Source organism: Ustilago hordei (genome assembly GCF_900519145.1).
Source record: "Ustilago hordei strain Uho2 genome assembly, contig: UHO2_contig_05, whole genome shotgun sequence".
In the NCBI taxonomy this organism is placed as follows: Eukaryota; Fungi; Basidiomycota; class Ustilaginomycetes; order Ustilaginales; family Ustilaginaceae; genus Ustilago; species Ustilago hordei.
The window spans coordinates 1,582,166-1,598,559 of NW_024545279.1; the positions used below are offsets into that span (position 1 = coordinate 1,582,166).

Consider the following 16,394-nt stretch of genomic DNA (forward strand, 5'->3'; position numbering starts at 1 on the left):
GTCGATACCGCACTGAAAGGTTGTGAGGCTAGCCGAGATGCTGTGCTAGGTTGTCAAGCGAAGCGATTGCCTCGGTGAACTTTGTCGAAAATGGTTTTGTCGAATCGAGATCGTGTAGCAGGCAGCTTGACCTGCAGCGACAACACAGACACCTCGTTGTTGTGCATGCTGCGCGGACTAAAGCATACGAGCTGGACCCTGGTTGATCCTAGACAGACCCTTGCTTGGCTTGCATGGCTAGTACCTCCATGACTGCCTGGTGTTTGACAACAACAACGTTGATGTAGCCACGTTCCAGTGCGTTGGTGTTGTCCACCGATGCTGGAAAGAGAGGTTCCGCCGGATTTGCAGGGCCGAGTCGAAGCTGCTTGAAGCCTACGTGAGCCTCTCTCGACGCCGAGTTGAGCGCACATCGGGATAGAGATGGATATAAAGGTGGGCATACCAAGTTCGAGGTAGCACTATGGTCCAGCACCGACCCTGTGCAGATTCCAGTTGATCCTGACCCTGAACTGACCATACAATCCGACCCACCTTGCCACTGTTGTCGAAGCTTGGATATGATGCGCCTCTCATGGACTGTCGCTGCTTTGGCTATGCTGGGCCTTGCCAGCGGTGCTCAGGCAGCAACATTGATATGGGATTGCACTCGTGTGCCAAACATCTGCTCGAACGACTGTTACGCGATCCAGTGCGCTGGTAAGCCAACGAGACTCCATCGCGACTCTGCCAACGCTTCGATCAATCGTGCCAACACCGCCTGCCGATCACCCAACCGTTGCGCGGGCAAGCCTGCTGACTCGAATTCTTGCGGTAAGCTTTGTGATTGTCGAGCGACGCGTGATTACTGACTGTTTGCGGATTGCTGACTGTTTGCGGATTGCGTTGGCGTGTGAAGACGAGTATCCTTATGCCTCGTCACAGGAAGGCGGAGCTGGCAGTGTAACTCGATGCGTTCCCAGCACAGAAAACTCTCGCCAGGGAGGAACGCTGAGCAGTTTCTATACCAACAATGGCGTGATCGATCGAGATGCTTACAATGTCGCTTTTGCCTCGACGCGGGGACTGCAATACTGCTCTGGTTCTTGCACCAACACGGGCAACGAGGTCACCAAGCGCAATCTCGCCATCGCAACTCAGCACATTGCCCGTCACTTTCTGACCGATCAGGGTCACCAACTCACCAGTAAGTCGTCACATTCTTTCGGCTCCTCTTCCGACAACGCTCGAGGGCGTGGGAAAGTTCGGATCGCATCTGCCGATTCGCTGACTCACCTCTTCGGACCTGCCGATGTTTCTACAGTGTTCGAACGAGTGGACAGTCCTGGTTCGCTGGACAGTCTGATTGGAACGCACGCTTGGCTCGCCCATGAGGAGCGCAACGTCACTATTGCCAGCGCTCTTGCTTCTGCTCCGTAAACCATCATCTCTCTTTGCCTGCTCTGAGCACTTGTCATCGTCTACTCTTGGTCTTGTCTATACCATCCTTTCACTCCCATCATGCGTAATGCTAACAGGCCGAGGCCATATCGACCCTCACCGACCAAACTTACCAACGCACTGTAGCCACACGCACACACTCGACAAAGAATGATAGAGAAGGGATATGCTGATTCATGATAAAGGCATGATACAAGAGACATGGCTGGCTGCCTGGGTACAGCTGCTACAAACGTGCAAATAACGAACAAGGAGAAAGGAAAAGAATACAAGATGCCCATAACAGATCCTTTTGCGCAAGACAGTTTACCAGGGAGGGAGACCAACACGGGTACCCACGTGGCTACCAGCCACCTTGGAGATCGTAAGGATAGCGTTGAAAACACCACCCATACCCTCACCGGCGATAAAACCAGCAGCGATGGCAAAGGCGAGCAAGTTGAACGACTGAGGGCTCTTCTTCTTCCAGAAAAGCGAGAACGTGGCACCCATGCACATGGCAATCGGGTAGTACACCTGAGGAATGACGAAGCCGAGACCAACAGCGTTCCAGTTGGGCACGTAGACGTGGTACTTGGAAGGGATGATCGTGTACTGGGCGATCACAGTGAACACCGAGATGATGGCGAAGCCGATAGCGGTCAAACCACACGACAAGCTGACCGGAAGCTTGGGCGAGATGACGGCAACGGCGACAGCCTTCCAGGCAACCACAGCGGGAACAGCAAAGGGGCACTCCTTGGCAGTAGCGTCGATGATGCATGGGTAAGCCTTGGTGAAGAGGACAAAGAGACCAGTCGAGACAAAGATCGACCAGAACGATCCGAAAAGCTGGGCCCAGAACTGGTTGCGCGGCTTGGCGCGCAGAAGGTGACCAGTCTTAAGATCACCGACCATGTCGACGGCGTGCGAAGAAGCCGAGGCGGCGATCGAACCAGCGATCAAGTTCTCCAGCAAACCAGCACTTCCCGTCTTGCCCTGGCCACGGAGAGCACCGCCAACGATCAGCTGCGAGGCCTTGGAGAGGGCGCCGGTTGGGTTGGTGTCGGTCGCACCAGAAGCCTGGACACCGACGAACGAGAAGATGAAGGCGAGCATGATAGCAAGCATGACGTTGCCGAAGTTCATGCCGAACTGGAGCGTGCAGACAAGGCAAGTGCAGACGATCGAGATGAAGAGACCACTGGTCCAGGCCCAGAGAGGCACCTGGTCCTGCTTGGCAACGGGGTCAGGGATAGCATCCTCGTACTCGGGAGCCTCCTTGCGAGCGATCTTGCAGTAGAGCTCCATGACACCGGCGCGGACACCACGGTAGATGGTGGGACCGTTCATGGCAACCTCGGCGAACGAGTAGGCAAGCATCATCAGAACACCGGGCCAGAGACCCCAATATCGTGGCGTGGCGGCGTTGAAGGGCTGCTTGCTGGGGTCGAAGCTCATCGACGAGTACGACCATCGCAGAGGCTCAGGAGGGTCAGCGGCGAGACCAGTGTTATAACCTCTAGCCTGTCCTGTAGCAACGATGGCTGGGCCGATCACGGCCCACAAAAGGAAGGAACCGCCAAAGAAAGAGTAAGAAGCGTTCATACCGGAGAGCACACCAGCACCAAGGAAAGCCGGAGTCCACTCGATCATCCAACCCCAGTTGTCAACAACGAGAGCCTTCTTCCAGCCCCACTTGTAGAGCCAGTAGAACACATGCCAGTCCATGAGGATACCCGCCGCGTACTGGTTAACGACGACAAAGATGAAGGCAGCGGCGAAAGAGTAAAGAAGGGCGCGCGACTGCTTCTTGGCTGTGAGCTCTCCTCCGGGAGCGTGGAGCGATCGCACAGTGAAGGCGGTGGCGGTGGGCGAAGGGAAGACGAGTTTCTGCTTGAGAATGTAGAACTTGCGAAGGGGGATGGCAAAGAAGACACCGTAGTAGGCCGAGACAGCCGAGAACATGATCAAACGGCCAAAGTCCTTGAGAGGGTCGTGGAGGAGGTTGAGCTGGTACATGGCGGGAACGGCGTTGACGAACATGCTGGTGAGCGAACCAGCGGCGGTAGCGGCGGTCTGGACAGTGCAGTTCTCACGGGGACCGAAGAAACCACCACCGAGTTTCTCGGGGAGGGCCTTCTGCATGAGCTTGATGATCGAGTAACCAAGAATGGCACCGAAGAGCGAGGCACCGAAAGTGAAACCGGTCTTGAGACCAAGGTAGGCGTTGGAGGCGGCAATGACGCAACCAAGGATGGTACCGACCACAAGGGCACGGATGGTGAGATGCGAGGTCTCCTCGGGGAAGTAGTGAAGAGCGAACTGCTCGCTAGAGTGAAGGTTTTCAGAAACGTAGTCCTCCACACCTGCAGCGGCCTTCTTCTCCGAGTTGTAGTAGCCGGTCACAGGGAGCTGACTGTCGAGAGCCTCCTGCGACGAAACGGGCGATTTCTTCTCGTCATCAGCAGGAGAGTGGGCATCAAGGCCGTGCTGCTCGCGGTAGTGGGGAGGGTGAGTCTTAGAAATCTCGTTGGCCTCGTTGTGCAACTGGCCCCAGGCGGGGGTTGGAGCAGCCATAGTGAATAGAAGGGGTCCTCGGGAGCACAACCGCGAAAGGTGAGCTCGATGTAGTGGCGAGGAAGAGGGACTGCTTGGGGGTGGAGAAGAGGTGATAGGTCGAATGAAGGAGAAGGGGGTATTAATATGATTGACCGGACCAAGTAGTTGAGCAAGGCACATGCAGGGGAAAGGCTCTAAACCCAAAAGGCTAGATCCGAGTCAGCGTTGAGCGATTGGGCAGCAGCAGCGATGCCAAGAGAGGTGGAAGAATCACTAGCGTCGGACGAAATGAGAAGGCGAGGCGCAGAGGCAAGTTGCGGGGGAGACGCGCAGAGATCAAATGGCGGATGCAGGGACGGAGCGGATTTGAGCGAGTATGAGCTGAGAACAAGCTACGGTTGGACAGAGATGGTCTCATGGGCAGCGCCGATGTCGGCGGCGCGGATGCCAAAGCTTTGATGCAACAAGGCGAGCTCGGACAGAGGAGCGAAGAGCGACATGGGTCCTGTGGCAAAAGCCAAAGAACAGGCTTATCAGAGCTCAAAACCGGCTTTGCAAGATCGCGGGGGCATATCACAGGACGTTGGCAGGCAAGCAAGCAAACTAGCAAGAACTGCGATTGGCTCTCGACAACGGAATGAAGCAGAGGAGGAAGCGAGTTCAAAGCGAAGCGGAACAAAACGAAATGAAATGATATGATACGATACGAATTCAGAGATGAAGAGGTGCGAGAGTTGTGGCGTTTCGAATTAATGTGATGGAGTTGCGGTGTTTCGAATTTGCTATGATGGTGTTGTTCTAAGTACAAGCTCAGGTCCGGAGGGGGATGTCATAGGGCCGGATGCACACGAGCAGGGAGTATAAATGTCATATGAGGAGGAGTGCAGAAATCGCAGGATCAGGCGAAATAAGGGTTACAGCAGAGTTCATCAAGATCTGTAGTAGAAAGGCTCTATGACAGATCTTGTCCAAATTGGCATGAACAGGGCTGTATCACAAATCCCACTGGAATCGGTAGTTTCCTGAGCATAGGATAGATCTCACATGGGTGCCAGTTTCACAGGCATCTCAGTAGGATAAGATGTTGAGGACATTGGGGTTGCCACCCTGATGAAGCAGGGGGCCGACTTGATGATGAACTCAGAGCAGGAGGATGGGAGGGATGAAGAAGGGGGGTGGGTTGCCACACAGATGAAGTGGGGGATTGACCCCTATCAATGATGAGACCATGTCCATCCACAGGAAGTGAGGGAAGTGGCACCAACGAGCAGCATCATAAGGTGGCTAGAAAGGATAGGAAGGACAAGGAGGAGGAGCAGGGTTGAAGAGGCCTCCCAGAGCAGGAGCAGTGTTGCAGGCGACATTGCAGGAATGGGTATATAACCTTGCTCCTTGTCATAGCAATTGAGTGGATCCTCATCCACTCTACATCTTACATTACTAGTTATAGCTTCACAGAAAAGTATACTTAGTATTCTGTCAACAGTAGCAATTGCAGAGCATTGCTTCTATTGTAGTGCATGTGTTGTATCACTGCTTCTTGACATCATCTGAAGGCAGTACTATCTGTGGTCTGGATATCGATTGACACCGAAGGTGGTTTCATACTGCAGTCCAGCTCTCTCGATCATTAGAACTGAAGGCAGTTGTCCACTGCAGTCCATCTCGCCCTCCCTCCTGCTCCGAGTTCATTGTCAAGTTGGCCCCCTGCTTCATCAGAGTGGTGAACCCAGTGTCCTCAACATCTTATCCTACTGAGATGCCTGTGAAACTGGCACCCATGTGAGATCTATCCTATGCTCAGGATACTACCATTTCCAGTGGGATTTGTGATACAGCCCTGTTCATGCCAATTTGGACAAGATCTGTCATAGAGCCTTTCTACTACAGATCTTGATGAACTCTGCTGTAACCCTTATTTCGCCTGATCCTGCGATTTCTGCACTCCTCCTCATATGACATTTATACTCCCTGCTCGTGTGCATCCGGCCCCATGACACAGTGTTTATATTGCATGAACAGCTTAATGGAAAAGAACAGACTGCCAAGATTGTTGCCGGCATCCTATGTCAGTGCTATGAGCTTGCCTCCAAGAGTGCTCCTGTGTCACAGGGCCAGCGCAGAGATCATAAGCTGCCGTGCTGTGCAGCTGCCGAAATGAGTTTGGCACACCAGAAGCAGAACTGGTCAAGATCCAGGGGCTCTGACCAATCTCACCAAGAATGGTCAGACAGTGAGCTGGGGGGAAACCTCATTGAGAATGGTCAAGATGGTGGGTACTGGGAAGTTTCACCAAGACTGGCCTGAGATGAAGCAGATCAACCAGCCCCATGATGAGATGAGGGTGCCCCACTGAGATCAAAGGGGCAGCCACTGAAAGCAGGGAATGAGAAACCTTGCCACCAGATGAGGTGGGAGGAGACCCCTGAGCATGATGAAGTCAGCATGGGAGGATTGTCACCTCAGCAAGGGGAGTAAGGATAGGAAGGGCAGGATAGTAGTAGGAGCCAGATAGAACAGGATGGATGGGGAGGCCATACCCTGTAAGGAAGGGGGGCCACAGTGAGGTAGACACCATGGCATGAAGATATATATACACCCCTCTATCATAGTGAATGAGTGGATCTGGCATCCACTCTATTCTTAACTAAACTATACTCTACTGTAACATATACTTAGTTGTTCTGTCACATAGTGCAATTGCAGGCCATTGCTACTAATCTGAGCAGGTGTTTCATATCACCTCTCACTGACATCGTCTGTAGGCAGTAGTTACTGCAGTCCAGATAATCACCTCTCTGAAGGCAGTACTCATACTGCAGTCCAGGCTTCTCTCACCAATTCACTGTTTGCTCATTGACACCTCAAACACTTGTGTTGAGTTGATGGATCATCATCCCAGATATTAAGTGTTCTGCAACAAGCAGATACCAACTGTGCTGCATTACCACTGAACTGAGTGTTCACAGTGGTTAGCTGAAACTCACCAAACAAATAATCCTTCAAGCAGTCTCAGTGAAAGTGGCCAACAGGTGCATACTCAAGCATGCTCACTGAAACTGGTTGAAATCACCCAAACTGGTAGCTTTCGGGTTCCAGGCACACAACTGCTGACATCCTGTTAATCTACTGACTGCATCTGAGGAAACCGAGCTTGTTGCCTTGCGAGCAGCTATGCTCATCAACTGTTGGGTGTGTGGTGAGCTCAGCCACACAGCCAACCATTGCCCAGACAATGTTGCCCATGGCCAATGGAAATGCAACAAAATCAAGACACCTCCCAAGGGCTGTGCCAACATGTGTGTGGTGTTACCACTTGAAGATCCCCAGAAAGAATAGGATAAGGCACTGGCCCTAGCATTCTTCACAGAAATCGAGCTGGCACCAGTTGATATTCCACCCCATTTTGTCCCATTTGTGTTTGATTTGGGAGCATTGTGTGTCATGGTTAACTCCCTTTGCTATGGAAAAGGCTGGAAAGGTGTAGGTGAATCAGTCCACCACTGCCGACAGTGGAAAACTTCCTGCCACCAAGATGGGTGGGACAGTGAGCCTTTTGAGCTACAGCCCCAAGATGTGTTGATGGGAACAAATGACATATTGGGATTGTCTCCTTGTACCTGGCCTTGTGATAAATCTCATTGGCACAAAGTTGGTCACACATGCTCAAGGCAAAGTGACCTTTGAGGATGAGCCTGTCACCATCCAAGACAAACATGGTTGTATGATCTGTGTTCCTACCAGTGAAGATGGCTATCCTGCTGCCACCATGATAATATGGGATGACAGCATGCCCAAACCTGCTGTCTCCCTTGTGTAAGCGGTCGCGCACCTGAAACCAGGTTGGGGGTTTCCAATTGATTTCAGTGAGAACAATCAAGTAAGATCTACTCAGTATGTTTCGACTAAACATAACCAGATGGCTTTGTACTGGTAGGTCTCAGCTGACTGCCTTGAACACTCTGTTCAGGGGTTGTGTGGCATGTCTGTTATTCTCTGGAGGGAGAATAATACACTCTCATTTACAGTACAAGTGTTTGTAGTACTGTTGCTAATGCTCTCTAACATTGTCTGGACCACAATATGCCTATTGCCTACAGAGGATGGGAGTTACTGGACCACAGGTGTTGGACACTGCCTACAATAACTGACTGGACCACAGATGTCGAGCAACACCACCTACAGTAAGGAACTGGACTGCAGGTGTTGAGGAACACCACCTACAGTTGACACCTAACAGTGATACAACACACACATTTGAGGTGTCATTGCAAAGCCGACCGCTGGCACCATAGGCTAGGTCATGCTAGCTATGAGTCTATCATGCACACACATGTGGTAACTCACCCTCATGACATTCCTTCAAGTCTGGCTACCCATTCTGGTGTACTTTGTGATGTCTGTGTCTGAAGTAAAGCTATCACACACAATGTTGCCCACCCTTGACATGTTGAGAAACCACTTGAATTGGTGTTGATGGATGTGATGGGACCACTACATGGCAATGCAAAGTTTGCATATGTCCTCATCATCCACAACACCTTCTCAGGCATGATCTGGGTATGTGGCCTGGCAAACAAAGGAGGGGCCTCCCAGGAGGCAATATGGTGGCTTTTGGAAGCACATGTCAACACACATCAGTGACTGTCACACATAATTCTTGATCATGGACTCAAAGAGGTTCATGTGGACCAAGGCAAACTTTGGTCCACTGCCTTCCAAGACACCTGCTCATCCACAGGGGTGAAGTTCACTGCTTCACCAACTCAGCAGCACATGGATAACACCTTTGCTGAACAAGCAATCCAGACCATTCAGAAGATTGCCCACAGCCTCCTGTACAACTCAGACATGGATGAATGATGGTGGCCTCATGCCACTTCACAGGCTGCTTTCATACACAATCAACTGGCAGGTACCACATGTGGCCACATTACCCCATTCGAACTATACTATGGCAAGTGACCCAATCTGCATAACATACAACGTTTTGGATGTGTTGCCTATGTTGTGCTCAGGGGCAGCACTAGATTGACATGGCTATGAAGCCACCCCATTGTTAGCAAACATCTCTGTCCTTGTGCTCTTCAAGGGTCTATCTTGGCTTCTCCAATGCACCATGTGCCATCAAAGGTCACAAGGTATGGCTTCCTGAGCTCAATCACATAGTTGTTGCCAAGGATGTGCACTTCTCCAAGCTCGAGCAACCAGGGACCACTGCTTCTCCTCCCCACACACCCATGATTGCTGGAAACAGCCAGCTGCTTCAGTCCTACACTTGGCTACCCCAAGGTGATGTCCCCAAAGAACCTGATGCTGACAGCATTACACCATCCTCCTTGATACTGTACTCTTGCCAACATGGCACAGACATGTGTTTGTGCTCCTTCCATATGAACCAGTGACCCTCCTGCTTCTTGAGCATTCAGGCCCATGACACCTGTCAGCGGACAGATACTCACAGGGTGGGAAGACAGTGACTGGGCAAGTTCACACAATTGCAGGAGGTCGACTTCCGGATATGTCTTTGCTATTGACAGACTCATATGCAGTGTAAGCGGTCGCGCGCCTGAAACCAGATTGGGTGTTTCTGATTGATTTTGGTGAGATCAATTGAGTATGAACTACTTGGTATGTTTTGATTGAAAGCAACCAGACAGCTTTGTTCTGGTAGGTTTCGGCTGACTGCCTTGAACACTCTGTTCAGAGGTTGCACAGCACATTTGTTTCCTTCCAGGGGAGAGTGTGTACACTCTCTATACAGCACAAGTGTTCATAGTACTGTTGCTTATGCTCTTGTCATCATCTGGACTGCAATATGCCTATCACCTACAGAAGATGGAAGTTATTGGACCACAGGTGTTTCAACACTGCCTACAATAACTGACTGGATCACAGATGTTGAGCAACACTGCCTACAGTGAAGGACTGAACTGCAGGTGTTTGCAAGGAACACCACCTACAGTGTTGATGTCTGACAGTGATGCTACACACATGTTCAAGATGTCATTGCAAAAGCTCCTTGCTATTGCAATGGTACTAAGTAAAGGTGACTAAAGTAAAGAGTAGAGTGGATGAGGATCCACTCATATGCTATGGTGAAGTAGTAGTATTTATGTGTTTGGAGGGTATCATCCACGGCACTGCTCCTGCTCCTCTTGGAGGAGTGTCCTTGTCCTCCTCCTACTCTTCATGTGCCATTCCTCTTGACATTGCCCATCCTCCTCATGGTACCCATGTTGGTCCTTTCAGCCCATCCCCCTTTCCTCTAATCCATGGCCATTCCTTTGGCCCCTATCTGATGGCTCTCCTTGACCTTGTGACCATCCATATTGTTCCACTCCCATCCCTGCAGTCTACCTTGTGACTGGGTCATGTATTCAAGAGCATGTCCCCCCTGTGGTAACCTGCCACTTGCTCTTGAGCTCAGTCCTTCTCTTGGCTGAGCTCAGACCTACTCCTCTCATGTGAAACCTTTCTTGCCATCCTGACCTCCCCCTTGACCAAAGGGATCTTCCCTACTAAATCTCCCATCATCTCCCTGTAGTCCAGTGGTTCATTCCATGTCAGTGGCCACTTCTTGTGGTGTGATTGGTGAAATCAACTGGATAGTCATATTCTGATTGATTTCAGCAGAATCAACCAGACAGACATGATGCAGTCATTGTCAGGTGAAAACAACTGGAAACCCATGATCTGGTAGGTTTCCCAATTTTGTGCACAAAAGGCTCCTCATATCTCATTTTGGATCTTCCTGCGCAGCCTCTATGACATGCAGCTGGTCCTCGCAACTCCAACCAACAGTGGCAAACAGTTTGGTAGAGGCAGAATACATGGCACTAGCAGCAGCAGCCAGAGAGTTACTGTGGGCTTCAATGTTATTACAGGAACTGGAACAGCCCATCCTAAGGACAGCTGGAATATATGTAAGTGCTGGAACATCTACTATTAATTCCCACAATGGTGAACTTGTCTATGACTGGAACATACTGGTCCTGCACAGTGATTCCTCCAGAGCCCATGCAATAGCAAGTGATCCACAACACTTCAAGAGGACAAAACACATCAATCTTGCTCACTTCTTTTTATGAGATGAGATCACAAGCCAACAACTTATGATTGCTCTGGTCCAGAGCAGTGAGAACTTGGCTGACCTACTCACTAAACCACTTGTGGCACTGATGCTCACACACCTCTGACAAATGTTAGGACTATTAGCATTAGAAGTGCATACTGGATTGAGAGGGGGTACTGAAAGAAACAATCCAGTGTGATGATATGGAGTGACATAAGCAGTCACAAGAGGGATTGGGTGAAGGACAATCTGATTAGAGATTGTCCTTTGGGTACAACCTACTCTCACTTGTTGTCAGGCCTTGTCATTAAGTAGGATGTACCCACATCTGGCAAGTGCCACCCAGTTTGTATATATATCATGCAGGGAGCTTGAGGCTCCCACCACATTCCTTTCCTTAGTCAATTGAGTATACATGTTTCTGTCTTAAAACAGCAGTGACATTGTGCTCCGACTCTCACCGATCGCCAGTCATCGGGACCCGTGCAATCCATTTTTCTTTATCAAGAGGTCATACGTCTGTGATAAGGAGGAGCCTGCTAGTGGCCCAAGACAGCGTATCCTACTTTATAATCTTCAATTGGTGTCCTCCCTTTTGCGGTCTGGCATCAGAGTGGCAAACAGAGCTAAGATTCAAGGTCTCGGGCCTTGTGAAGCCTGTCTCGACTGAATTGACCGGTGGTGCATCGCCAAGCTGTCCTTCCAAGCATATGGCCCTCGCAACTGCCACACGAGCAGAGGCCCAGAAATGCTATCGTTGCTCTCGGCAAGCTCGTGAGGCATGAATTTCCCACCATAATCAGCCAACTCTGACCTTCCCTTTTTATTCTGGATGATAGCTAAGCGAGATGGTTAGATTGCGAGCGCAAGTGCGGGGTACTTGAGCGACACCAGCAGTATCCTGTCATTCCGCTCTTTGTGCCGTCAACGGTCGCCGTTAGAACACTGCATTGGTTCATTCAATAGCTTCCACTCATCGACCGGTAATCTGGACAAGCAGCTCTCATTCTCACCTTCCAGGCTGGCGACATTTGGCGACATTTGGCGACAAAGGCGTTGACACAGCCATAGTGTATCGAGTGGCCGACCGAATCATTCAAAATGGCGCACGCTTCACGATGGCGTCGTTGGCGAGAAAATCACTGATCGTCTTGATGGTATCGCGATGTTCTGGTTGGATCGAAGTCAATCAGTTTATCAGAAGTCGACATGCTTCTTGTCGTTCCTGCATGCTAATCAAGGCTGACCTAAATCCAGACTGATACAGTGACAGAGTCGATCGGACGAGTTAGGAACTAGCACGTACCTGCCCACAATCAGTCAATGATGTGGTGATGATCGCGCTGAATTCGGAGGACTACCTTGGGCACTCGAAGAACATGGGTCTGCTAAGTTATCATCCCGTGACTTGATGCACTTGCAGCTAGCTTGCAGTAATGGTCTAGAGCGGTCTCTAAAAGGTGCGATGCATCTCTCTCCTTTCCCACGACCAACAAAGGGAAACTTTGGCCAAGAAACTTGTTCTTGTCATGCACACCAAAACGAATGAAAATCTCCGGACAGCTTCTACTCGTCTTCTGCCCGCTTTCTCCTTCTTGCCATCCTTGTAGGACAACGGAAAAAACAAAGGGGTGGAAAAGAATGTTGCTGACGGCCTGTCTGAGCAGGTTTTGGAAGCTCCTTAGGGAGCCTTTGATTCTCTCGCATGAATCCTCACTACCTTTTGTTCGTTATCGCCCTTTGATCACTATTGCTTCCCTTTGATCACTCGCCTAAAACAACAGCAAGAGAGAGGTGATCCAATCTTCAGCCTCCAAGCCTCGCCTGTCCAAAAGAGGCAAAAGGACCGACAGACAGTCAGCGCCGAGGTGCAGTCAGGGAGAATAGCAGGCATGGCGTCAAGGGAAGCCTCTGTTCGGCGTTCTGTTTTGCCAGCCAAGTTGAAGGGTAAATTGATGATATTTCCAAGTCAAAGCGCAAATCCGGAGGGGGATGCATCACGTGATTAATCATAATGGCGGGCGCGTCTTTTGTTTTTGCTCGTCTGCTCTTTCTTTCGTGCGGTTGAGTTCAGACGGGCCTCTCCATTTTCGAGAGCTGCAAAATTTGCGCAATCGGATTTCTTGGCAGACTGGGCTTTGTATTCCTCTGTATTCCTCGATAGAATGGCTCTAATTAGCTCGTTGTAATTGGAGCAACAACTTGGCCTGTCGATTACCGCCATGCTCATCCTGAACCAAATCAAGCCTGTTCTCCAGTCAAGCCTGTTCTCCAGTCAAGCCTGTTCTCAAGTCAAGCCTGTAGTACAGTCCCGCTCGCAATGACCTCTATGATTGAGGTCTGGCCGATCCGACAATGGTTTCCCCCGATCTTGATGTGTCCGTGGCAACATCTCCCTCGCTCCATGTCACCTGCTCTTGACTTGCATCATCCAAATGCCACAAGTGCAACACATCTGTTCACAAAAAATGTAATAAGAAAGCAACACCGGTATTGAAAGAAAAAGTAATCCTACAACCATGACAGAGAAAAGAATACAGAAAAGGTATAGCACCAACACCATCATCCTCACCACTTACCACCCGCATGCGCACGGCTGCGTCTAGTAAAAAGCAACAGCGAAATCGCCACTGCCAATCAAATCTGTCCAAAAGCAAGGTACACCCGTGATATCTGTCCTCCTCCAAACTTCCCTGATTACCTTTCTCCCTTCTGCAGGCCCTGCTTCTTCATGCCCTACGATCTGCATAGCAGTTTCGCAAATCTTCCTATCCTCCTCATCCACAGCCACAGAACTGGCTACAAACATGGGGAGGTTGAAGTTACTACACCCGACGCTTCTGCAGTACTGTTCTCCTGCGGTGGTCCATAGCTTCAGCATACCCCTCAGCAGTTGCCTTATGACGGGATGCAGCGCTCCAACGCGATAGATAAATGTGTGGATGAGAATGATGCATGCCGACTTGGTCATCATAGCACAGATGGCTGAGCCAGTTGCAAGGCTGCCTTCGATCTTGCAGTTTTCGATACGACTTTGAATTCGTTTTGCCCTCTCGTGAACCCATCGTGGAACGGGCGAACCAGGTGCACGGCGTGCAGTCAAGGAAAAGTCACCTCCGTCAAAGTCGTACCTCAGCCTCGCAATGTCCGATAGCGCAATGAGCGTTATATCGTGCAGACTGAACGTCAAATCTGCTTGCGTTTCGCCCAGACTAGCATCCACACTGAATCCGTCGCCATCATTCACAAAGCTAGACCGCGCCAACTGGAGATGCGGCCTGGTACCACAGGCAATCGCCGTGCTTACATCTGACCAAACATACGTCCTGAACCCCAACTGTTCATGGCTGACCAACTTCGACAGGTTCACTGGTGGGAAACTGCCCAACAGCGTATCGATCAGGTTCCGCATCCTAGCCGCTTCCTCAAAGTATGACTCCATTCCTTCCTCTGCAAAGGCATAGATGGCGATATTCATTGCTGCCAGTAGCAGCGGATTGGCGTTACGGAGTTCTGCTAGGAAGCCTTTCTCCGTAAAGCTCAGCCCAAGCGCGCGGGTAAACTTGGCACGGTAGTCGGAAACAGCCTGTTCTAGCGACCGCACAGCAAGATGCTTGAGTGTTTGCGCTTGACCCACGAGAAGGTCGTCTAAGGTTGCATGGGTCGAAGACGCACGTTTCAGCCGTTCTGCGTTGGCGGGGGAAAGAGCTGAAATGCCGCTCTGAGACTCAGAGAGGCTGTTTGCAGGGGAAGCAGACCATATAGTATCTGGTGTGGTTGGGAAGGGGAAGCTAAGATTCGCTTCTACGCAGTCTGTTATGCTTGTTCTATCTGCTCGAAGCGTGTTGGCCCACTGATGAATCGCTACTACATCTTTCGGCCAAGTCAACCTGGTACCACCAACATAGCCAGCAGTCAACGCAGCAATCGAGAGCCTCAGGGAAGGATGTCTATCCACTTGCTCCAACAGGTACGGCACCAGCTGCCGGAAGAGTGTCGAGGCTTCGAGTCCACGAACATCGCATCCCTGAGTCCAGCAAGTGATCAAAGTGCTGTAGTATCCGATCAGACTCTCCATCACTAGCCTTGGCTTTGCATTAGCCTGATGCGAGCCATCAGCTTGGCCATGCGGTGCGGGTGAGTGATGTCGAGAAGCGATAGGAGTGGAGAGGCTCGGCATGGGTTGCACTTGAACCAAATCTGCGTCTAGTGCAGCTAGCTGTACTGGATCAGGTTGCATCAGACGATTGGCAACTGCGCTGCAGGAGGCGCAAAGGTGGTGGCCGGAAAAGAGACAGTCGCCGACGATCTCGCAGGGTATCATGGGTGATTGCAGGGGTATCGATGGGACGTTGGAGTTGTGCGGCTGGTGAAGGCTTGATGCGGGATGCTGCTGCTGCTGGCCGGGGCGATGGGAAGGATGCGGAGAAGGCGGCAACATCGACGAAGGATGCACAAAAGAGTCGAACGAGGGCGATGTACTCGAAGCTCCATTCCTGTAACCACCTCTATCGTCCTTATGCTGTTGTTCGTGGCTCACGAGCGGCCAAGCAGCAGAACTGGTGGCCAAGCCTGCAAATTCTGCAAGGCTATTGGCCATATCCAGACTCTCCTGACCGATGGCGCCATGTTTTCGCGCGCCAGTACCCACCGAGGTAAAAGAGGGTTGGCCGAGCGCAGAAGCTTGCATATCCGCATAAGCGTTGGTATTACTGCTATCAGCTTCCGTCTTAAGGCGAGCGCCATTGCTCGACTCTGCATCTGGAGACTTCTTGGCTCGCTTGTTACTACTGTTCCCTTTGGTGGAAGCTGCCGAACCAGGCTGGAAGAGAGCCGGCTGTCTTCGAAAGCCTTCACACTGGTAACCTGCATTACGACATCGCCAGCAACCGCCTGTCTGCTCGCAAAGTGTCTCGTCGCATTTCTTCTTCCGCTTGCGACATGTCAAGCAACCTGAACGTGATCGCTTACCTGCGAGAGGGAGTGGGGGTGCGCTGCTTGAGCTGGATGCTGGTGGTTGTAGTTGGCAAGTGTCACCCTTGCTGGGTATGGATGAGCAAGATGGACGTCGTCGGGATGGCCAAGTGTCGTTACGAGCGGGAGAATGTGCAAGAGGCTTGTAGGATGTTGAGGCGCTTGCTGGCGAGAGAGTTGAGATGGATTGTGCACTCTTAGGGCCGTCAATGGAGGCAGAAGGACTCGTGTCTAAGGGGTACATGGTTGCGCGGGCACCAAGATCGAGCCGTGAGCTCTGAGACGGTCGGGCTGGACGGCGAAGACCGCCATCACCATCACTCAAGACGGGAGAAGAGGGGAGAAGAGGGGAGAAGAGGGGAGA

The 16,394-nt window shown here is 51.2% G+C and overlaps 4 protein-coding genes across 4 annotated transcripts; 1 reads left to right on the forward strand and 3 right to left on the reverse strand.

The window, feature by feature from the left end:
- Positions 1-563: 563 nt before the first annotated feature.
- Positions 564-1,419, forward strand: UHO2_03437 (uncharacterized protein; the record flags this gene model as incomplete). Its single annotated transcript, XM_041558352.1, has 3 exons — positions 564-813; positions 899-1,186; positions 1,304-1,419. 3 exons carry the CDS (start codon positions 564-566, stop codon positions 1,417-1,419), a joined length of 654 nt encoding a protein of 217 aa, XP_041414286.1.
- Positions 1,420-1,746: 327 nt separating this feature from the next.
- UHO2_03438 (related to permeases - unknown function) lies at positions 1,747-3,999 on the reverse strand (the record flags this gene model as incomplete). The annotated part of the gene is made up of 1 exon (XM_041558353.1): positions 1,747-3,999. The coding sequence occupies one exon, from the start codon at positions 3,997-3,999 to the stop codon at positions 1,747-1,749; it is 2,253 nt and encodes a 750-aa protein (XP_041414287.1).
- A 176-nt stretch (positions 4,000-4,175) lies between these two features.
- UHO2_03439 (uncharacterized protein) lies at positions 4,176-4,481 on the reverse strand (the record flags this gene model as incomplete). Its single annotated transcript, XM_041558354.1, has 2 exons — positions 4,176-4,254; positions 4,378-4,481. The coding sequence occupies 2 exons, from the start codon at positions 4,479-4,481 to the stop codon at positions 4,176-4,178; spliced, it is 183 nt and encodes a 60-aa protein (XP_041414288.1).
- Positions 4,482-13,658: 9,177 nt separating this feature from the next.
- On the reverse strand, positions 13,659-16,274 carry UHO2_03440 (uncharacterized protein; the record flags this gene model as incomplete). Its single annotated transcript, XM_041558355.1, has 2 exons — positions 13,659-15,922; positions 16,028-16,274. The coding sequence occupies 2 exons, from the start codon at positions 16,272-16,274 to the stop codon at positions 13,659-13,661; spliced, it is 2,511 nt and encodes an 836-aa protein (XP_041414289.1).
- Positions 16,275-16,394: the final 120 nt, after the last annotated feature.